This window comes from Gadus chalcogrammus, chromosome 15 (assembly GCF_026213295.1).
Source record: "Gadus chalcogrammus isolate NIFS_2021 chromosome 15, NIFS_Gcha_1.0, whole genome shotgun sequence".
Taxonomy (NCBI): domain Eukaryota; kingdom Metazoa; phylum Chordata; class Actinopteri; order Gadiformes; family Gadidae; genus Gadus; species Gadus chalcogrammus.
The window spans coordinates 13,690,741-13,714,712 of NC_079426.1; the positions used below are offsets into that span (position 1 = coordinate 13,690,741).

Genomic DNA, 23,972 nt, shown 5'->3' on the forward strand with positions numbered 1-23,972 from the left:
CATGTGGGATTCTGGAAGTGAGGGGGGGGGGGGGGGAGAGAGAATGGTGCTCGTTGTAATAAAAATGTTAATCTCACAATCAAAGCTACGTTCTATACAAGACTGCTGAACATGTACCAACCACACTACAGCTACACTAAAGGGGGACGTTGCCCTGTTCAATCAAGGACGTCTTCAGGGGGGAGCAAGAGGGAGGCAGACGGCTGGGGCTGGGAAAAGGGGTTGGGGGTGTTGGGACGACCTCAGTGCTGGAATTGTTGGGAAGCTGGGAGAGAGACAACGAGAGCGGGAGAACCAGAGACAAAGAGGGGGAGGATGGTGGAGGAGAGGGGCGGGGGCAGCCCTTAGTGGCGCGCGGGCGGACTCCCTGGGGTAGAACTCGGCGATGGTGCTCTGGGGGATTCTCTTCAGCATCTCCTTGGGGAAGATACGCAGCAGCTGCCAGCCGATGTCCAGCGTCTCGTACACCGTCCGGTTGTCATAGGGGCCTGGGGGGGGAGACGGCCGGAGAGGACGCGGTTAGGAAATTAAAAAGTCCATGTTTTAGAATTTCATAAGAGACTGACAGTTTTTCTTAATATGTCTACCTAAATGTATAGACGAATCCATGATTGCTGTAATAATACTATTAAAGATTAAAAAAAATTGTTAGCTCAGCAAACTAACCCTTTTTTCAGTTTTTAATCATTCCTAGTCCTGTCCAAATAACGTGCACACTCGATATAGTTGCCAGCATAGTGGTGAAATGGAGTCTAAAAATACATCTATGGTGGTCAGGCGAGGTGAGTGTGTCAATGATCGTTGACAGCTAACACTTGGACGGTAATGGTGTAAAAAGCTTGCTCCGACACCAGCGCTGGGTGTGCTCACAACAGCAAGCACACCCTACGTCACACCAGCTTCACCACAGGTCCATTTGCACATTCTCTTTTACGTTAAACATAACACCACCCAGCTTTTGGCCCCTTCAAGGACAGAGGTAAAGGCTTAATTATGGTTCCACGCCGATGCAACGCAAGGGGGTTTACGGACCCATTACGTCCCTGCGGACCCTCTTTGCGTTCACAGCAAGGGCCTGACGTGCGCCTCCTAAAGAATGTAACCTTGTGTCAAGGCGACGCAGCAGCGAGGTCTGTGAATGGTCCGATCACTAAAACCCGATGAAGAACCAAAACAGGTTCACTACTGTGTCGAAGCGTCTGCGCGGACCTTGCGCTGGGTCGACATGGAACCATAATCAGCCCTTAAGCTGACCCATACGCGTGTCACAAGCTTGGGGTCGAGACCTCACTTGGGCTCACCTGGTATGCATTTGGAATTTGCCTGTACAGTTGATTTTTTTTTGCGTCAATGCTTCATAGCCACCAGTGAACTACTAATCACTCATTGTAGCTTGATACCAATATGTCACCTTGGACAGTGACATTACAGGCCAATATGAATCGATTTAAAGCAATGCGTTTGTGGAAGCAGCAGATAAGCCATCGTTTATGAACTGAAAAAAAACTGTTCTAAAAAACGTAAGTTCTAGATTTTCAAGGGCCTGGACTCGCCCCCCTCACCCTGGGCAATGAAGTTCTTCTCGAACTTCTGCAGGAACTCAAGGTAGAGCAGATCGTCGGGGGTCAGGGCCTCCTCTCCTACCACAGCCTTCATGGCCTGGACGTCCTTCCCAATGGCATAGCAGGCGTACTGAGTGAAGAGAAGGTATGGTTTAACATGACCATACTGCAGCTGCACCACCACAATGGCTCGGAAGTCCATTTCTATATTTAGAATCGCATGAGTTGAAACTTAAAATAATGGATTTAACTAACAAAAATAAAGTTGAGCGAAAACCTGATCTCAAAATAAAGACAACCAAATCTTTTCGGAAAATTGTGATGTTATAGCAGAAGATTTACCAGCTGGTTGGAGACATCTGCATGGTCCTTGCGGGTCATGCCCTCACCGATAGCAGACTTCATCAGACGAGACAGGGACGGCAACACGTTGATTGGGGGGTAGATCTGAAAAACAAAGAACAAGACGATTAAACATCTACATGCAGGTAAAAACACACAAACAAACTCCTTAGAAAAGTTTAAAGCTTTGAGGTTTTGTGGACATCTTGATAACTCGAAATGTATAATTGTCCAGCCATTGTATCCAGATTTGCCCTCTCTCAATCCACAATAGACCACCTCTTCATGAAACAATGCCATAGTGTCAACAAAATGTCAGCGCTAGTATTAATCATTCAGACGGTGTGAAAAGGTCTGCTTTCCCCATGTTTAATAGAGGGCAATAATGGATGCCTAAGTGCAGCCGTAATCACACATTTAAAACACACTTGCCACGACTGGTAACTGGTCCAGAGATCACTGATGAAACCAGGATAAGTGTTACCTGTCTGTTGTGGAGCTGTCTGTCCACATACACCTGTCCCTCAGTGATGTAACCAGTCAAGTCAGGGATGGGATGGGTAATGTCTGAGGAAACAGAGATTGTTAAGTTTTACCCTCCCTCAAACCAGACTGCGCAATATAAACCAATCACTGTGCATTGAAATCCACATTAACGATACATTTTCCACCATTGATGGGAATTGACAATGTGGCCAATTCATATCAATGGTTCAACCGTGATGCATTCAAACACTGTGGTTCATTTCCCATCTGAAGGGCTTCGTCCCTACCGTCGTTGGGCATGGTGAGGATGGGGATCTGGGTGATGGAGCCGTTCCTGCCCTCCACTCTCCCGGCACGCTCGTAGATTGTGGCCAGATCGGTGTACATGTATCCAGGGAAGCCACGACGGCCGGGCACCTCCTCTCTGGCTGCAGACACCTGGAGAACAGAGGTGGTGGTTGAGAATGCATGCCAGGGGCTAAGGGAGCCTTGCTGATGGTGGATACCATCAATTCACCCCCTTCCTGGATGGTATTCATTGGATCGCAGACATAGGCGGGTCTTGGTAGACCAAAACACCATCATTGAAGAGTAACAGCGGCTTTTGGGCACAAACACGCTAACTGCGGGAATCAAACTCACGGCAACTCTTTGGATGGGAAGAGAACTGCTCTTAAGGGTTGGCACTGAGGTGAACACTGTTGGACAACAGGCAGCTCCTTATAAAGACTACACATGTAAAATGACTAATGTGATGTAGCAATTGCATAATCATGTAAAGAATGTCACTGCTCACTTTAATTAATCTATTTTTTTGTTAATGATGATATGCAATGACCATTTTTAAGTAAAAGCCTAACCGGGGACATGGGTTGCAAAATTTGCCTTGGCTAAAAGTCCTATATGCAAGACATTCGTTTCATGTATTGTATTCTTGCAATGTTTTTTGCATTGTCCTTGACAAATAAACAAATAAAATAATTAGCAGATCAACGAGCAGACATGGTGTGCACTGAATGCGACTTCCTAAATCCATCCATCACACAATGGAGGGAATAAGACTTTAAAGTTAGGTTAGCACTTAATCTGCCATTAAAAGGGAGCTCCTCATCATTTCATGATAGAGGCAACATTCACGTTCAACAGGTTTTACTGTTCAGTCAATGGCAGAAAGAAAACGTATCCTTGGCTTAAAGGAGAGCCCAGGTAAACTGTTAACATTGTCAAGATGACTGGTGGTTTATTTGCTAGCTTTTGCACTACCTACCAATTAGCTTTCCTTTGACTCAATATTGATCTCTACATTGGTATACCACCCCACTCTTCATAGAACAATTGTACTACACACAGACCCTGGCAAACTGGCAGAAGACCAACTTCAAGGGGAATATCGAACGTTATGAATTCATGGATCGTTTCCACTATGATAAAAAATTCTGGCAGCTGTATAATTATTACAATTCATTATTAATAAAAAAAAAAGTCAGCAGGCCTACCTCTCGGAGGGCCTCGGCGTAGGAGCTCATGTCAGTGAGGATGACGAGGACGTGCTTCTCACACTGGTAGGCCAGGTACTCCGCAGTGGTCAGCGCCAGGCGGGGGGTGATGATGCGCTCAATGCTGATTGGTGGAGAAGAAATTCCGTCAAAAATAGGCAATGTGCATGGGCATTGCAAAAGTTGGTCACTAGTCTACATTAGTATACAGTGATGCAGACACGCATCGGTGTTAGGGTGCAAAGCTCTGGCAGAGTGCCTCTTACGTGGGGTCGTTGGCCAGATTCAAGAACAAGCAAACGTTATCCATGGAACCGTTTTCCTCGAAGTCCGACTTGAAGAAGCGGGCAGTCTCCATGTTGACCTGGAAAAATGAAAAAGAAAGTATGATGAGACAATAGTGACGAACCCGAAATCTCAACCATTTGTCGGTTGGTATTCAAATCTAAATTTCGGTATTCGAATACCTCATTATTATTTTTGCAAATGCATATTTGCGAAAGCCACAGATAGAAGGCTGAATAACATTTTGTCGGAAATCCAGTTATATCGCACTGATAAAATAAGACTATGTGAAAAAGATGGTTGCAAGTATGTTTTTCCCGTCAGATGACTCACGCTACCTGCTGGGCAATTTCATCCAAACGTCCACCCAGCAATCCTACGTTATAATGTAGTCTTGTAAAACATCACAACACACCTCTGCCAACGGACAACACAACACTGCCCTATGAATACCATAATCACTCCACAAATCGACGCGTTTCCACTTGAACAAAGCAGGTATGGTTACCAAAGACGGGCCCTCTGCACGGTGTATCAAGTATACTGGGTACGGTGGCTTTAGCCTAAGCCCCCTAACCCCCTGGTCGTCTCATATTCAACCGGTTTCCTCTTCTTCAGTCTCTCCACAGCGGTGTGCAAATTGATGGATTACCGACAAAAGGGCAGATTAAAAGGTAGGTGTGTGTGTGTGTGTTTGTGTGAGTGTGTGTGCGTGCGTCTCCGTCCAAGTGTACGTAAATGTGTGGTATTTGCAAGTGTGTGTGTTTGTGAACTGCAGGTCAGGACGGCAGAGAGGGGCGTTAGAATAGACACAGCAGCAGCTGAGGGGGATAACTCGATACGGCCGGTGTGAAGGCGTTCTAAAGGGCTGCTGAATTAGCCAGCAGTCAGATTGAGCCGCGGGATCTGCTCAGGAGCCCAGAAGTAACAAGAGGGACTTAGAGACACACAAGTCACCTGATGAATAAGGAACTGGGGGGGTTGGGGGGGTTCAAATTGTCAGGGTGTAAAATGAGGGTCAAGAAGGGTTGGATTAGTGTTGCGAACACAAAAAAAAACAGGACGGGGAGAGAGAGCGAGAGAACGACCAGGGTGGGTGGCAGAGAGAGAAAGGGAGTGATTTGGCAATGAAGACATACGTTTCTAATGCCAAAAAAGGCCAGACTTGACTGACACAGGGACAGTGTGAGACACAGAAGAGTCTGACTGCGGTAGATATTCCCATGGACCACCGCTCGGTCTCTCACCCCCATAGCTGCGAAGACGATGGCGAAGTTCTCAGAGGTGTAGTCCATGACGTCTTTCGACTTCTGGACCAGGCCAGCCTGCCGACAGATCTGGGCGGCAATCTAGGAGGGAGCAGATAAAACGCTTTGTTAAAAAGTCAGTAGGATCTGTGCTAAATGACAACCGTTAAAATATCATGGGGTTTGCATAGACGCAAAACAAACCTATGGACAGTCCCTCAAAATTGCCATTTTCAGCAGCGAGGATGTTACAAAAGATATCATTAGGAACAAAGGGAAGAAACACTACAACGTAGGGCTGGGCAATTAATTGAATTTTGATCGCGATTTCGATTTTAGTGTCAAACGATCACAAAAACGAATATTATTTTATTATTATTAATATTTATCTTTTTATTAAAAAATTTATAGAAAGTACATAAAAGCTGGATACATATCTGTACATTATTATAGATTTTGACATTTTCTTTTTGACCATTTTGTGCATTGTTTTTAGGCGAAATTTCAAATTTCTCAGTTACAAAGTGTTTTTTTGGGAGAGACATGCTGAATAAATACATGATGTTTTCAAAGTAAAAAAAAACGTTTGAATAATCATGATTTCAATATTGACCAAAATAATAATAATGATTATGATTCTTCCAAAATCGAGCAGCCCTACTACAAAGATAAAAGAGTATATTTGTTAAAGGTACCCGGATTGATCCCCAGTGGCTACAGCCTACCTAGAAAGATGCCCTAATCACTAGCCTGCTCCTAGATGACCTTTATCTGCATTCACCGCAAGGAAAGGCATTGGATATAAAGCCTTGCAATTCTTTTTACAGAAGTACTAAAAGCGAAAATGCGACAAGAGGCTTTTGAATTTACTACCTTTTAATACCTTCAAAGACAGACAGACAGTAGAGTAAGCGAGTGAGCTACATTTAAGTAAGACGGAACGTACCATAAGTTGGATTAATCAAGATCGCCCAACGGGCCTTGGTCCATAGTTTTTAATCAATATGTCACAAAGAAAATTGCATAACAATAAGAAGTGAAATCCGTCACAAGCTCAACTTTGATGCCAGTTAGGGGTGATATAGATCTTTTTTTAATTTTTCAAGGCCTCTCTCTCTCTGGCTCTTTCTCTGGCACTCTATGTCTGTCTCTCTCTGGCTCTCACCATCTGTGTTGCCACGTTGTTGTTTCCAGTGTTGAAGTCAAGTTATAATTACCTCGTTAAATATTGTTATTACAGTGTCAAGTTTTTATATGAAAAAGTAGTTACGTTAATGTATATACGCGTTACTTACTTTCACTAGCCGTGTTTAAATGGACACTACTGATCCGATTAGATTTCTAATCGGAATAGATCTATTCCTATCGTGCAATCCAAATGTACTGTATATATGGCATTTACAAAAGTGGTAAGCGTACGTTCGTATACGTCTCGCGTGCACAACCGTTATGTTGGTCTGGACTTTGCATTTCCCCATTATTGTCTTTCAAATGAGTGTGAACTAACAGAAGCGAACTCGCGATGAGGTTTGGCAGCAAGCCAGCCGGGTATATCCAGTTCGCACGCACCACGTGACAACATTGACACTCAGTTTTAGTAATTTTAGGAGATAGGCCTGCACGTAAATTACACAAATTGAAAAACTCATAGGCCTAGTTGGAAATTAAATACCTCGTCAGATGACTTTTATTACTTTTTAATGGCCTTAATTTGGGCTAGGGCCATGGTTTCCCCGCGGAAACCCTGGAAAACAGACATGACAGCACAATATATTTGTAAACGTGACACTATTGTGGTCCATTATGTGTAGTCGTCGTTACATATGAATGTCACATCAACTTGAATTTGATTGTGCCCACCAAACCGTGCAATCCGCTTTGTCCTGAGGAAAAATGTGTATCCTACAGCCGCGACGCGCACAGCGTTAGCGCTCTGTGCCACCGTCTGATCTACAGACCCTGACCCCCACTTGGTCCCTGAGCTCCCACACCTGGTCCATGAAGGAGGCGGTTATTGGTGACATGACCCTCTGTGACATCTGGGTAATGAAACGACAACTTCCGGGCTATTGAACCCTGCCATGCATACAAGCCGGACCACCTTTGGGTTTACAGTAAGAAACATACATCCCCCTCACACATCTCCTCCCTTAATTTATGAGCCCCAAATATCAGGCACACAGAATTAGATTAATGGGGTCAACTATTGTATAATCCTCGCAAAACAATTCATAAGTGTTTGACAACAGGTTAACAAGAAACGGTAGAGCAGCATAGACTTGTTGCTCTAGGTTGTAAATTAACTAGGGGCCTCACTCATGTGAAGCTACGGCTCATATTTTGATGCTCATTTTAAAAACTAGCTTTGAAATACAGACCATTTATCAATGTGAGGGTGCATTCGGTATGTGTGTATTGGCTATTTTTCCCCCTTTCTTGCCCGTCAACACATACGACTTCCATGAAGAAGGAGAGCCAAGGCAGACATAAAGTTAACATTACAGTGTTTGTCGTTGACAAGGTTGAGAATTCTGTTAAACGCCAGACAAAAGACAAGACGACATCTGGGATTAAAATGGAAGACATTTTTGGTCAGGGAGGTCTTGCGTTGGAATCACGTTCTCAAATGTCTTCCAGAGCTGTGACTTTGTTTTTGGCTGGAAGCCATAGAGAACAAGGCTTTACCTAGTCGGCACGTTGGCAGCGGCAACAATACCTGAGCAGGACATTGATCCAGTTAACGGCTTTCATTTCCCGCCCTTGGGAAGCGAGGTGTGAATGGTAGACGGGAGTTTGAAGAGGGAGCCGGATAAACCGCCAGTCTGTAAAACTCTGTTTCCAAGCTAAAGAGGCTCAAGACCAGAGAACTAGCTCTAGTAGTCTAGTGCATCTCTGATTCAATGAGAGAACATTGAAGAGCTCAACTAAATCAATGTTGTTCTACCCAACTACAAAAAGGGGTCCCTCTGTAGCCTCCATCCTTGGAGCCATTTCTAAAGTTGGCCTTCATCTTGTTATTAAATGACCTCCTTGACATCTGCACAATGTATCCCGACGGCAATCAATGGATCCTGCACCTTCTTCAGCTAAAGACTTGTCGTCTTACTCTAATTTGCACTTGTCTCATGTAACTTTTCCCTACTCTGCCTTCTTCGAAAATACGGCAAAGATTTATAAAATAAAAGGCCTTCAATTAGCAGAAAGATCCTTGGTGTAGTCAACAAAAAAGTGACCAAAATGACCAAGAACAAGTTACCGGGAAACTATATTCTCTGAGGCTGTTGGATGGGGCCAACAGGCCTAACATGCATAAGGTCTGCCCCGGACAGACTTAAGGAGCAAGGAGAATACCTGACAGAAAAGCTGAACAAAGGGGCAAACTATGGTGATCGGTCAAACTGATTACCATTAACGTCTTTTTTTCGCAAAACGGATGTCAGGTCGTAAATGTACATTCCCATTGTACTCCATGACGTAATTATTGATTATCGAAGTGGGTGAAATAAATACTGGTGATTGGTTAAAAGAATCAGTTTAACCAATCACAATCGGGCATCTTCGTCATAGTCATCATGGACACTATACAAGTCTTTTCTCAACGCATAATCCTTTTATTGCATACATTGTTGTACACTATGTACATTCCCAATGTGCTTCATGACGTAATTATTGATTATCGAAGTGGGTGAAATAAAGACATTCTTCGAAAATACGGCAAAAATTAATAAAATAAAAAGGCATTAAATTAGCAGAAAGATACTTGGTGCAGTCAATAAAAAAGGTAATCAAAAATATCCAAGACCAAGTTACCGGGAAACTATTCTCTGAGGCTGTTGGATGGGGCCAACAGGCCTAACATGCATAAGGTCTGACCCGGACAGGCAAGGAGATTATCTGACAGAAAATCTGAACAAAGGGGCAATCTCAACGGCACAAAAAGATTGTGCCATTGTAACAGCTTTCCATTTTGGGTGCAAGGGACAGAAATTTGCATTATCTTTATACTACATTACTCGTCTACTATATTTTTATACAAAAAAAGTGTATTAATCCTTAAAGTGGGCAATAATTCAATAATATTGATTATCGTCTCTCACTGGTATTCTATTGTCATAAATTGAAGACATTGATTTATCAGTATCCCAGTTTAGTGGTGTAAATTACTCACAATGATAATATATACCGTCAAAATTAAAAAACCTAAGGTTTGAAACGTCAGAGAGAAAGGGAAACTAATTTCTTTACGTTTCACCTCAGTTCGACTTTTAGCTTAGAATGGTATTTTTAACTAATTTCTTGTGTAAATAGGATGCAGATCTCATTGTCTTGTGACCAGGGTTGGGAGAAGTTGGACTACTTCCCTTTCCTGCTGTTCCCAACAGCTACCTCTTCCACGGGGAGTTCCGAAAAGATATGACGATGTTGCAAGATCATTATTATATTGCAGATGAAACCAATTACAAAAAGCAGATTCAACAGAGGCCAGTGTCGTTACCAATGGTGAATGCTCAGCTTTTCAGAAATGTCATTTCATTTTAAGTGACATTAAGTTATATCTCACCACAGTCAATTGTTGATGGCTTTAGGGTCTTTCCATCAGCCGTGTAGTGAAAATATAGATAAAACGCGGACGTCACGCAAATATGCAGCATTTTCAAATAAGTATCCCCCAAGCGTAAAAGACAGATGGATTCAATCATCAACCTTTAGAGCCTATATTGAAGACTGGCTTAGGCTACGTCCTTTAACCAAAACATTAAATGTATTCAGAGGATTCAATTATACAGTTTCACACACTTGCATCTGTAAAATAGCGAATAGTAGTTTGCTAAACCTGATTGTGATCGGTCAAATTGATTACCATTAACGTATTTGTACATTCCCATTGTGCTCCATGACGTAATTATTGATTATCGAAGTGGGTGAAATAAAGACATGAAAAATCATGTTCAATGTGAAAGGACCTTTAGCCTTCAAACAAATCAGTTTAACCAATCACAATCGGGCATCTTCGTCATAGTCTCCATGGACACTATACAAGTCTTTTCTCAACGCATAATCCTTTTATTGCATACATTGTTGTACACTATATTCATAGACCTTTAATTATCACCTTCCGATTAATGGATTGACCGCTGCAAGCTAAAAGTTACTTGCGCTCTGTACGTGAATAAAGGTTGCTATTGATGACTTGTTTATGTGCAGACGTATCGTAACAGTTTCGTTTTGGATATTAACTTTCTCTGAAAGTGTTAAAGCCTACTTTTAGTTAACGGTCATGGAGCAAAAGCTAATGCCCAAGAAAAATGGGTGCATTAAAAATGCCCTCCCACTTATCATAATAATCACCCTCATCCAAATAATTATTTTAAACAGGTATACTAAACTTCATTCTAATTTAAAACTAATTCCTTACAACACCAAAATAACCATTTCAGTTTTATTAATCAAGAGGCATCAAGATCCTGTCATACGTTAAATGAGTCACGATGCCAACCGTCGTGGAGCAATCAATTTCCATCGGGACATGAAGTGATGTACACAGAAGCGAATGGGACCACGTCGGCTCACCTCATTGTGGGGCAAACCAGCAGCAGAAAAGATGGGGATCTTCTGGCCTCGGGCGATGCTGTTCATGCCGTCGATGGCGGAGATGCCGGTCTGGATCATCTCCTCAGGGTAGATACGGCACTGGGGGTTGATTGGCTGGCCTGGAGGAACCACGGAGGACAGCACAGGTGAGCCGTTACAGCACTCCTCCAGCCTCCTTTCAGAGAACCAAACCTTTGTCCCTGCCCCCCCTCTTGACATACGGTCAACCCCATTGCATGTTATAAAACACCAACACACATTCCTCCAGGGCCAATCACTGCAACACATCTTCGCAGGGATTTAAAGTCCAGATTTGTAGGTGTAAGTGAGGGACCTTCAAGATTGACCTTATGTTACATCGCCATTCTTTCCTTAAAACCCTTTCGGGTCTTTGTCAAGATGTTGGCAATGAAGTAACTCAGCAAAAGGCAAAAAGGCAACAGCGAGGGAAGCGAGCTGAGCCGAGGTCTGCTAAGGGTCATTTAAAACCATTCTGCCACAATACTGAATCTTTGAAGGAATAACTTCATTCATCATAAGTGGACATTAGTATAATACATTAGTTAAATAACCTCAAAAAATTTGAATTGCTTCCTTACAGCGAGAAGCAAGCAGCAATTTCTCCTGCAGTATGTCTTAATTTTCTATGATGCATTGATTCAAAGATGAATGCTTTCATTTTCATTAATTATATAACCAATCCTTTAGAGTAGAAGGAGTGAAAGTATTCCAGGGTTTCCAACAGTTTTCTATAGGGGAGGCGCAGCTCCTCCACTAAGTGACAATGTGCATGTCCGTTCATGCCAGAATCTGCATTATTTTTCAAGGAAATATAGGCTACCATTAGCCTAATATCCTATAATACAGGCTTATCTCATAAACTATAGTACAAACTATCGCAAGATACCGCATCTATGAAATCCAACAGATGGTGTTCTCCGTCTAGACATAAAGCTCTAGTCCCTCTGCTTACGCAAGATATTCACATCAGACCATGACAAAAACCCTTCGATAAAGAGCATCTTGAAGGGTTTGACTGATTTCAAATCTTAAGTACATATCAATTACGTGTTTAAATTCATAGGAAAAAAATACGGCACCATTTAGTTGGGCAGAGCAGCAGGAATGTTCCAGGCCCACAGAGTACCAACAGAGAATAATTTCCAACAGCGAGTGGGTGTGTGCGAACAGCCGTCCCGTTACGTTTCGTGTGTTTTTGATGATTTATGCTTAAAGCCTGCAATAAGGGCTCCCTGATGAAGCAAACTAAAGTTGGGAGCAAAAGAAAACAGACATGTCAACTGGGAGAAACCTTACCCATGATGTCCAGATAGTCCTCGGCCAGCACAGTGGGCCCGCGGTCGATGGGTTTCCCAGATCCATTGAAGACCCGCCCTGGAGACAAACAGAAAGGGAATATGTAGACATTAGACCTGTGGTGATTTGCTGAATAAAGACGCTTATCATGGGAGGTTGAGGCTCCATATGAAAATAAAAAGTAAAAAAATAAATCACGAATGAAATAAATTTGATGACTATCGCAGGAGCTCAGCTTTAACCTATTTTTTTTTTTTTTTTTTTTTTTTTGCACAAATACATTCATATACCGGCGTATACCCAATGAAATGTCAGGAAGGTATGAAAAATTTGAAAACTCCCAAGCCTAGTGGCTGCTATGCTGTTCTGCGTTGTTTCTATGTGGTTGCTAGGGTGTTTTAAAATTGTTGCCATGGTGTTCTAGATGGTCAATACAGTTTTTCCCCTAGATTTTTTTGTAGCAGTGGTTCTGTGAGTTGATAACCTAGGATTACTAGGGGGGTCCGGGGGCATAGGGTGTTGTAGATGGCTACTAGGGTGTTCTTGGTAGTTGCTAGGATGTTCTTGGCAAAAAATATATATATATATTGTGACATTGTATAAAAGTTTGGATGGCAACTTATTAAGTGAAGATTTAATTATTGTTTTAGTATAAAGCACGATGGAAGGGTTGGGAAGTTTTGGAAGAATAGCATAGTTGATATTAGTATAGTTGATATTAATAGTCGTTGATATTTAGTTGATATTTTACATTGAAACACAATGTAAAGCTTTAATTGTTATTGGTTTTGTTCAACTGCCGTAAGTGTTTAGACTTATACTTTGAAAATCATGTAATTTATGTGCAACGTCCCTGTTTATATTACAATGGTTGACAATTGAGACTCTCCCAATATTGACTTATCTGTCATGTATGTCATTCATACTTGAAGGTAGACATTCTTTGGACAACAACAAGTTGTACTTCTACGGACCATGACCAGGTCCGATTAAAGTTGTCCCAGTTATCATTTTACTGAAAGAGGCTATGGTTTGAGGCAAGGTTCTTCGTAAATGGCTTGTTGTCCATTAAAATAAGACGGACGCAAACACTGAGGATGGCCATGTTTCTAAATTCTAATTCTACTTAAAACTTTATCGTTACATAATGCTATCATCACAAAAAATATATTATTTGAAAGTGAGACTCCACAGTTTAAACCAAATCCTTCTGTGACATAATCTCAAGAAGTCAGATGTGAACAAATGTCCAAGTTCCAACAACAGGAGTCTTACCTTTGTTATTGGATCATGTTCCTACCTAAAGCAAACCGAAGTTCACCTGGAATCAGCCCATACTTGTATAAAAATAATAATTACGATTTAAATTAGGATTTGTGCAGCTGAAGGTGCAAACACCATTCACGGCCATCCTTAATGATGCTTCAGCAACAAAGGGGACTTTATTTCCTCCCGCTATTCAGCTCAAGAACAGCCTCGTGCTGTATGCCGACGATCACATCTCCCAAAACGTTAAGAAACATTCAGCATTCAGAAGAAGGATCTTGCATCAAACTGAATACGTTCCACAACCGTTTAGTCTTCTTATCAATTACCCAAAAGGATTCGAACAAGAAGGTTAAGGGCAAATAATACAACACAGAGGGCTCAGCACAATCGGGCACTGCTGTGCTGTCAATGTCAGCTTTCTGGGCGTCAGCAGCGCAGAACGGACAGAGAGCAGGGTGGGCCCTTATGAAAAGCTCAGGGGAAAGGATCTTCAGCAGGGAACCAACAGTGAGTTGATGCTGAGATGAACGTTATTGTGTCTGGTTTTCTTCAGAGGATACGGCGTGATCTTACCCAGCATGTCCTCAGAGACTGGCGTACGCAAGATGTCGCCCGTGAACTCGCAGGCCGTCTTCTTCGCGTCGATACCCGACGTGCCCTCGAACACCTGTAGAACAGTCATGATGCGCCACATGACACATGAAACAGATAAACACCCAAACAACAAACCCTTCTCCATCTATATACTCTTCCCACTCTCAAATTGCTGCTTTCAATGCTTTATTTTCTGGCCAAAGGGTACAACGGCTCCTGCAGTCTACCTGTAGGCATCTTGGTGCAAGAGATCGAGCCACTACCTGCTCCATCATTATGCATTAGATCTCGATTATTTAATTAGTTATTTGGGGAGGCTCTCTGGATTTATTGTTTCTGAATGTGAACTTTCATCCATGATATAATCTGGTTCTAGGATGGTAGTATCTAGTATAACTATTAGGGCTGTCAAAACGAACTTCGCTATTCGAATACAATTCGAATTTTTCAAAAAAGGAGAACATTCGAGTGCGGCAACTAACGTTCAAACTTTTTTTTTTTTTTTTTTTTAGCAAATTTTATTGACAAGTCAAGAATTACATTTAACTTTTGCCTAGCAACGACTCAAATCAAAGTCAACGTTGTGCGTCGTGACGTTCGGCATTGTATGCTTACAAGATGGCGGAGAGCAGCGCGCGAGCAGACACAGAGCTGGAAAGCATAGGTACGAACACATCAAACGCGTACCCGCGTAAAGATTTACGCGCGTAACGCAGCTAAAATGTTGCTTGACCATTTTGTGTCAAAAATGGTCCTACGCAGCTACGCGCCTACGCTCCTACGCGCCTATGTCCATGCAAGTGAACGGAGCGTTCCCTCTTCGTCATAACTATCAAACCAAACATCCTTCACATTCACCGAGCGAACATTACGAAAGTAAAATGCACATTTCTCGCTAAAAATGTTTCCATAAACGCATTTAATGGCGTAACTATGTTACTATTTCCACCCAGAATAAAGAAAGTTGTCGGCCGTGGCTGCGCTGGAGTCCGAGGTAGGAAACCCAAACGCCGCCGTGTTTGGGTGATAGAGTTTAGATCGGGTTAGATTAAATAATCTCGGATATAAATAACAATAATCGGGTTAAATAACTTCACATGGTGTGTCTGGTGTGTTTCCAGCATTCGTAGTGTTGATCAGCAGATATATAGTCCGCCAAGACGTTGAGGTTGCTTAGTAACCAGAGACTCTGTCCATGCAAGTGAACGGAGCGTTCCCTCTTCGTCATAACTATCAAACCAAACATCCTTCACATTCATCTCGTTGTCTGCAAGCTGGGCGGCAGACAACATCTTCATTAAACATCATTGCTTGAATATTTCTGGCGTTATATCTTACCTATTTATATAAGTTTTGTATTGATTTTGTAAAACTTGTTGCAAATGTTACATAACAGATTTGGTTGACGCGCCCTCTAGTGGACGCGGGACGTAGGCCTAATAATAAGATGGTATCGGTGTATATAATGATATAATAAAAAAAAAATTAAAAAAAAATAAAAATATTCGAATATTAATCGAATATTCAACATAAGAAGCATTAGAAATTCGAATATGATTTGAGGGGAGGATTGACAGCCCTACTATTTAATCATTGAGCAGACACTTTTAAACAAAGCAAATTTGAGAATCCAGATATAAAGTCTTTAGGGAGCAGGTAGGGGCTAGGGGGCATCTTGCTCAAGGATGCCTGGTGGACAGAACCAAGAGTTAAAAACCCTAACCAATGGACTCCAACCCTGGTATCATGTCATTACATGGTTGGTACTATGGTAGTACTAGGGTTGTACTAGGGTGGAGTGGTGTTCACCTGGACGACAGCCTTGCTCCCGATGACCTCAAGAACCTGCCCGCTCCTCTTGGTTCCATCAGGCAGGGTCAGGTGCACAATCTCAGCATATCTGGGGAACTGGATTAATAGAAAACAGTGGATTAATTCATGGATGACACCCAGAGAAACCAAAAAAACAACCATTCATATTAAAGGGGCGGTATCCAACACAGGTCATAGGACTGCCGTTATTGGATGGAATTGGAACACCAATTTTAACAATTCAAAAAGATACTTGTACCCCAGAGATAACTAGAAAATCAATTTCCTGCAGAAAATGCAGTGAGTGCTGTAGTACAAAGTGAGGTTGAAAATATTTTTTAATACAGCCAAAAGTTCAAAAGTCTAAATCAGGGGTGCCCAACCTTTTTTGACCCAAGATCTACTTTTCAAGTAGCCAACCTCCCGAGATCTACCAGCAAACCTACCTTCAAGCAGGGGGGGGGGGGGGGGGGGGGGAGTAGAGAACAATTGTTGAGGGGGGGGGGGGGGGGGGGGGGGGGGTAGAGAACAATTGTTGACGGGGGGGGGGGGGGGGGGGGTGGCTTGTATCGTGAACCTACGGACTTCAGTGGGGGTTTCATTCCGTCTGCGCACGGCACCTTCTCAACGATAATCAATAATCTTCCTCCCACTCAGGGTGAAAATGGTAGGTCTTAGCTTATTTCCCCTCAGCCATGCCAACGTTTAGGAGTGTGTAACTACTGTTGACGGCTTTCAACTGCTGTTAACAGCACATGCGCTACCGCGCGTATATGTCCCGCGCAAATTTTATTTTATTTAAAAAAAAAAAATTTTTTTTTTTTTTTTTTTTTTCTTCACCCCTCGCGATCGACTTGGGATCTGTCGGCGATCTACTGGTAGACCGCGATCGACTGGTTGGGCACCCCTGGTCTAAATGGATTAAACAATGTAAACATGCACACCATTTAAGAAAATGTAAATGTTTGGAAACAAATAAAGTGACAGCTGAATGAAAAGCGCAAAGCATTACTATAAATGCAGAAATGTAAAATGAATTGAACTGAAGAATCTGAAATGTCAGATATATTTCCCTGCACTGCTGGTGTGCGCGCGTGCGTGCATGCGTGCGTGTCTTTAAGAGCATAGCGAGCCGGTGCGTGATTAAAAGTAGCCCAATAGAGCGGGAAAAACAGCCCTATCTGGCAACACTGCTGAACGTCCTCACGCTCCAGCATCAACGTAAATTAATGAGACCAACTGAAAACGAAGCCGGTATGAAACTAAAACTGTGATTCTGAAGAAAGTTTAAGTGATATCGAAATTCTGTTTAGATATTATTATTAAGTGTGTAGATTTGTTAAATGGTTTGAACAAAGATAAAGATTGAAAATTGATTTAGTTAAGTCTTAAACAGTTCAAGTACCGCCGTCGTCCCGTATACTCCCATGTTTAAAAAAGATAGTATTTAAAAGTAGAATATCTTAAGTATAAAATATTTAAAATATCTCAAAAGAAGCATTCTGAACATTTTACAATTTGAATGGAGTCTCTAGGGGAAAAATTGAGGAAGGAGATTGGTCCCAAAGTTTGTAGAGAATAATAAAGAGGAAATTTAGGAAGAAAGAATAAAACTTATGAAGAACAATAGTTGAGCGCTGCATGCAGCACTCACCTAATTAGATCTTCCCCATGATTTATCAATCATGTACATAACTCTTAAACAAAATATCGAAAGCACCAAAAAGCCTGTGAAACAATGCTGTCATTTTATGCATTTGGTTCCGTGTCAAGTATCAACTGACATGCAGGGATGTGCATGGTTGTGAATGTGGATACAGCAAATGGAAATCCCTTAAACGTTGAAACATGCCAATTAGAGACTGATTAAAACAATTTATCGATAAAGGAAAGTAATCATTCAGACTCACCTTCACATTATCTAGAATCACCAGGGGTCCGTTCACTCCGGAGACCGTAGAGTACGCTGAAACAAAAAGGAGTCTGTTTAAGGATTTCATTTCAAAAGGCCAAAGGAAGGCAGCATTTAATGACGAAGGGTGTATCTGCAGTATTCCTCAGGCAGCCCACGGGTTCAAATGACAGCCCTCAAACAACATGGTAATAAGCGGTCTTTGCCAATAGTTGCTTGCTGCATTATTAATCGGACACTGACCTTTCCCAGGGATATTTTAATGGCTTAGATGCACTTCCCTGCCCAAATGTCAAAGCAAGGCAAATGTCATGGAAAAATTCATGGCAAGTACCATGAACATTAGGGCCAGGTCTCTGATGGCACCTCCGCAGACTACAGAACGATCAACGGTTACAACCCCAGAAGGTGAGTCAAATTAACCTCAAGCCTACCATTAGGTACAAACAAAATGTGTTAAGAGGAAAGATTACACCTTTACACATCTACCTGAAATATATTGCCATGTTAACGTTGCCCTCTTCAACTGAGAGTTTATTTCAAACCATTTCCTTGGAGTGCCACAAAGGGTGACCCCATTTGCAGTCCACCCAGACATAATTTATAAAAACCAAATAATGGTTAGTAACAAATAAAAGGTTTTAGGCTGAAATTCATCATAAAAGGAGAAGTGCATGCCTAGAGGTTGGGTCAGCTTTGCAAGTTTTGGTTGCATTCCTTCCTTAAATACTGAAGAAAGTGAGCAGTAGTGTTGCACGCAGCGTTCACGTTAGCCGGCTATAGCCGGACATTGGCCGATTGCACGCACGCATGGCCGGTATAATAAAATGTAAACAGCCCACATGTCGCATGTGGGCTGTTTATATTTTATTATACCGCAAGTTCGCATAATATGTATGAATTAATCAATAGCATATGAAAACCAGTAGCGGTTCCTGGCCGAGCTCACCAGGGAGGCAAACACGAACGTGTATTCATGAACGCGCGCAGTGCACCCGCACATGCATACAAATGTCACTCAGTGCCCACGCTATTGAACGCTGATTGGCTGTCATCACGCGAAATTCGCGTCAAAGTTGAAATATTTCAGCTCGAGCAAATTTGTCACGGCACAAATCCTCTTGAACGCGCTCGCCTGTGCACGGCGAAAGTGTGGCGCGACAAATCAAAACTTGTCGCCGGTCTTCTCTCGCGAAAAATGTGCCCGATACGCGTCTCTACGTTCACTTTGTATGGGATCTTGTCGCCCCGTCGCGTTTGGTGTGAACGCACAAATCTTTCCCGACTTGGCAAAGCTGGCCAAAATCGCCAGTACAATCCCCGTGTCCAGTGTTCCTGCGGAACAAGGTTTTTCTCTCCAAAACAGGATTAAAACATCCATCAGAAACGCCTAGCTGAGGAAAAGGTGACGAGGCTGATGCGCATATCGAGCCTTGGGCCGGGGTTGAAAGACTTCAACTTTTCGCGAGCAGCGGAGCACTTCCATGCCATGAAGTTGCGCCGAAAGTAGCCTGCAAGAATTGCAATTATCGAATTAATAATTTTTTACCCGTTTACCATTTTTGCCGAGAATGGCTGTTTTTTACCTAGGCTAATTTAATAAATGGCATTTATTGAAGCAACTTAGTTTGTATCGTTTGTCGTTTAAATGTGGACTTTTGGTGATTATTAAATTATTAGTGAATAACGTCCCGGAAGATATTACAAATGTCCGATATTGCGGAATAGTGTCGGACATTTGTCCGCCCAAGAAAAAGTCTAGCGTGAACCCTGTGAACTTGCACAGGGTTGTGAACTTTAACAAGGTATCACGATACCCTCACGCAAAAAAACGATACGATACGCTAATTTCTTAGTATCGATACTTTTATAAAAAAGAAAGAATGATTTTATTTAAAAAAAAATAGAAAAATATGAAAGAAAAAAATACTTTGAACGGAAGGACTTAAGCAGGATCAACTCTGTCATACTCCTTGCACGCAGGGGCTAGTCAGTGGGCGTGCCCATGGACATGCTCCTCAGCTCGCACACAGCAGCAGCAGGCAGTTCACCGAGCGAGTAAGAGTGAGACGCAACGAGATGGCGACAGGTTCGGAAGCGCTTGCCGACAGTCCTCGGCTTGTGGAGAAAAAGACGGGAGAAATTAAATATGGAGTGTATATAACGGATAAGAAGTGTCCATGTAAACGCGGCTTTTGACACTTCTGATCCGATTAGATTTCTAATCAAAACAGATCTATTCCTATCATGCAATCCGAATGTATTATATATGGCATTTACAAAAGTGGTAAGCGTACGTCGGTATGTTTCTCACACACAACCGTTATGTTGGTCTGGACTTATATGATATATGTAAGGGATAATGTTGTACAGAACGCCGACAGGGCGAACCGGACCCTGACGGGAAGCGGAGGTGTCTTGCATCGCCCTGAAGGGTATTATTTTCGATAATGACCGGCGACGTTCTATACATTATCCCGCTTATTACACGGCTCCTTGCCAAAACGAAACAATATCTTCAGACGGTGTGTCTTTTTACAATTATCATTCGTAGTGTTGATCAACAGAGAAATAGTCTGCCAAAGACGTTGACGTCGCTTATCAACCGGACACGGTGGTGTTGATAAGTTACCGGACTACTTGCGGAGTGTTAAGAAAGACTTGAATCAAGCAAAAAATCCACTTTCCTTGACAGCGGTCTAGTTCGGTGTGCACAAAAGTACAGACGGACTAATTGCGAACTACTGCAGCTGCTGATGCCATCTCACCAACCAAAAAGTAGCCGCACCCACCCCAAACCAATAGGAATAAGTGTATGCATGTCGATTATAGCTGAATACACCACCTCTTCTATTCCGATCAGAGAATTGTATTCCGATTGAGGCGTATCATATGCATTAATACGCCTCAAACGGAATACAATTCTCTGATCTGTGTATAAATGCATTAACGTAATTTGCTCAGGAAGCAGGAAAGGACCAAGCTGCTGAAAGTATGCTGAAACCATAGTGAGACCGAGCTGGACCATTATTCTATTATTCTCTTTTCCAGATATTCTAGATTTCCACGTGGTACGAGTTCAGTATCGAGTATCGAGGTATTTGCGGGCAGGTATCGTATCGAAGTCTGCTGAATTTCAGCAGCGTTAATACTGACTGAGCACCACATAATTCTCAAGTAAGAAGCCTAGGTCTTAACATTATCACTGTGAGACTTTTTAAGACTTTCACATGCACTACGCCTGTGATACAACTACCATGAGTAGATTGACTTGGACAAAAATAATCCTATTACGAAATAGTCACAATGCTTATGGTGACAAGATAATTATTCACTCAGTTCAGATTTACTTTATTTTTTAAATATGAGCAACAAATTAACATTTACCAATGGTTACATTTTACTGACCATAGCCTAGAAGGTTGAAAATGCTTTTGCACACTGCTATTTGCAATTTTAATAACAAAAACAAACAGTTTGGTACTGGAGGCGATCGACCATGCATCGGTCCTGTCCTGTCCTGAGCGCTCTTGGTTGGCATAGTAACCACCGTCGTCTTCCGTCCATCATGTTCTTGTGGGGTCTTTATATTGTTGTGTGACCCGTCAGTCCTGTGGTGGCCGATATCAAAAGGGGCGGGAGCCCGGCGAGTCCTTGGTGGGGGGGCCTTCCCCAAGTCTTTAATGAGACAGACAAACACACACCTGCATTTCAGCACCCCTTATTAGCAAAATAAAGAGGGGGGAATGCCATTTAAAGTAGGGTAGTGGGAGGTTCATTGTTGTGAATCCGAAAACAGGCGTAGTAACAGGATAACACCTATCTGGTTTCCCCCCCCCCCCCCCCCCCCCCCGCTACGACTAGTGTCCTGCAGCTGGAGGGGATTTCAAGGTTGTACTGTTCAGTCAGCAAGACTAGGCTAATGAGTCATACAACCACAACAATCCAAACACCTCTTGAATGAGCTCAACATCTATCCTTGCCTTCACTAAAACAATGAATAAATTATTAGAACGCCTTTTGGCCTATAATACTGTGTTCAGGGAAGTGTACATGACACTACCCAGAACAATGTGAAATATTAATATTATTTGAACCATCTTTTTTAAAGCATAGATGTAATATTTGATTTCTACAATCTCGTTTCGTACGGTTTTTTCGTTTAAAAAAAAAAGAAAGGGATAGGAGCTAAAAACGAGGAGCAGATTTGTGAAGGTTATTTAGGCGGTACGTGAAATAAACACCTGACCATGACATAAGAATCCAGAGGCCCAAGTTTGAAGTTAAGGTGTGAAAATAAGAGTCCACAACGATCATTTTCCAATGTTGGAACATTACTAAATGGATTATATGCATCAAGCGTGGACCCGCGATAGATGACCTACACTATGATGGACATGTGTTATCACATCAAATGACAGCCATTATCAAAAACAAATGTATACACCCCTGATTTAAACGCACTTAGAAATATATAAAGATTCAGACAATTTGTTGACTCTTTCAAATGCCTTATTTCCCCCTACACTGCCAAATGGTTACCATACAACATGCATAAATGGACTTATAGCTACACTTACCCAAATAATTGCACATGCATCTTAAAAGACATACATATGACTATTTACTGCACACTAATAATAATGGTGATGATGTCGAAAATTGCAGCCCTCCTTATTACGCTGAAACCACTTAGAAATCCATAAACCACAGCACTCTAACTGTAGGAGTCTGGAAATACACTGGTGGCAGTAGTTGAAAAAAAGTGCAAAAACGTGACTAGAGGAGCACTAGCACGCTGGTGGACAGGCTACATCAAGGATGTTTCCTTTCTAAGTTCCATGCGCTAGAGCTATGGCAGATGTTTTATTACTTACCAGCTAAACATAAAAACATACACACATTTACTGTGCACATGCAATCCAGATTTCCCCACTAACTTCCCATCTTATCCTACACATCATAAAATAACATTAAGCTTCTAAACCAGTGAGTTCAACCATGGTCTACCCATTAACCAACGCAAGACTAACTGCCGCTTAAAAGGGAAATGCACAGTTACTTTTCTCTAGTCACCACGCATAGGAAGAAAAAAAAATAATCAAAAAGAAAATGGGGGATGAAGGGGTGAAAAGGGGGAGGGGGGGGGGGGGGTTATCCCTTATTCACAAAGAGAACCAACTTGGTTCTCTTTCTTTTACAGGTGTGAAGAGGCAGACATTTCTCCCATTAGGCTTAAAAAAAACTTTCTCCGCCCCGCGCGGGCTCCTTGAGCCCAAGTAGGCGGGGCGTTCCGTGGGCCAGGCATGCCACGGCCCTGCGGTTCACCGTGCGGTAGGCCCGCTCAGCTGCCAACGGCCCTTTGGTGTACCCAGAGACGTTAATTGGTCTAATCCGCCACTAGAAGCTGTTTGGTAGCCTGACCCTCAGCACGCCCGAAGACACGGCGGTGTGAAATACGAAAGGGGCCATTCAAGTGCCAGAGAAAAAGAGGGCACACAGTGATTCCACACAAATTCAATCACAGCATGAAAGAGGCGGGCCAACCGTGGGGATGTGTGGGCTGGGGGATGGGTGGGTAAAGGGTTGGTGGGGGTAAGTGGGCTCTGCCAGTGTGTGAGCATTACAAAGGCAAGAGGGGGCATGACTGTGAATGTGCAGGTGCGCCATCGCTCACGTTGGTTTAAAACAAGCATGCATACGGGACTGTCTCGAAAATGCAAATTCCGCAAAAACATTCAGACGGCTGGGAAAGATAACTGGAAAAAAAAGTCCCTAAAAATTAGTACAACAAAAACCGATCCAACTTAGTGATGCGTATAATGCATAGAAACTAAGACAGAATTACTAGTGGGAAGAACTTCCCCAAAAACTCCTGACTTGCAACTGACAATTCCTGTAGTTCCCCCACCCCCACCCTCGGTATTAGTTGGTTTAGGGTTACTTGAGGTGGATACATTTTTTTAAACTTTCAACACCTTACTTGGCACATTTCTGACCACTGAAGCCTACACCCCAACACTGGGGTTGACCACGTCTGAATAGAGACGTCATCCAA

General features: G+C 42.6%; 1 protein-coding gene across 1 annotated transcript; it reads right to left on the bottom strand.

Moving 5' to 3' along the window:
* Positions 1-136: 136 nt before the first annotated feature.
* On the bottom strand, positions 137-20,774 carry LOC130405005 (V-type proton ATPase subunit B, brain isoform-like). Its single transcript, XM_056609958.1, has 14 exons — positions 17,913-20,774; positions 16,000-16,098; positions 14,170-14,263; positions 12,328-12,405; positions 10,990-11,129; positions 5,419-5,520; positions 4,153-4,250; positions 3,887-4,010; positions 2,678-2,828; positions 2,389-2,471; positions 1,905-2,009; positions 1,563-1,692; positions 296-488; positions 137-209 (listed from the first exon to the last, which is right to left on the bottom strand). The coding sequence occupies exons 1-14, from the start codon at positions 18,000-18,002 to the stop codon at positions 137-139; spliced, it is 1,560 nt and encodes a 519-aa protein (XP_056465933.1). The 5' UTR covers positions 18,003-20,774.
* Positions 20,775-23,972: the final 3,198 nt, after the last annotated feature.

Bases quoted from the DNA above. Each gene is read 5' to 3' on its own strand.
- LOC130405005 (XM_056609958.1), bottom strand. From the start codon at position 18,002: ATGAAATCCTTAAACAGACTCCTTTTTGTTTCAGCGTACTCTACGGTC. The intron at 11,130-12,327 runs GTAAGGTTTCTC...TGGTTCCTCCAG, and splicing joins GGACTATCTGGACATCATGG to GCCAGCCAATCAACCCCCAG. The intron at 4,251-5,418 runs GTGAGAGACCGA...TCATTTTTCCAG, and splicing joins TCGTCTTCGCAGCTATGGGG to GTCAACATGGAGACTGCCCG.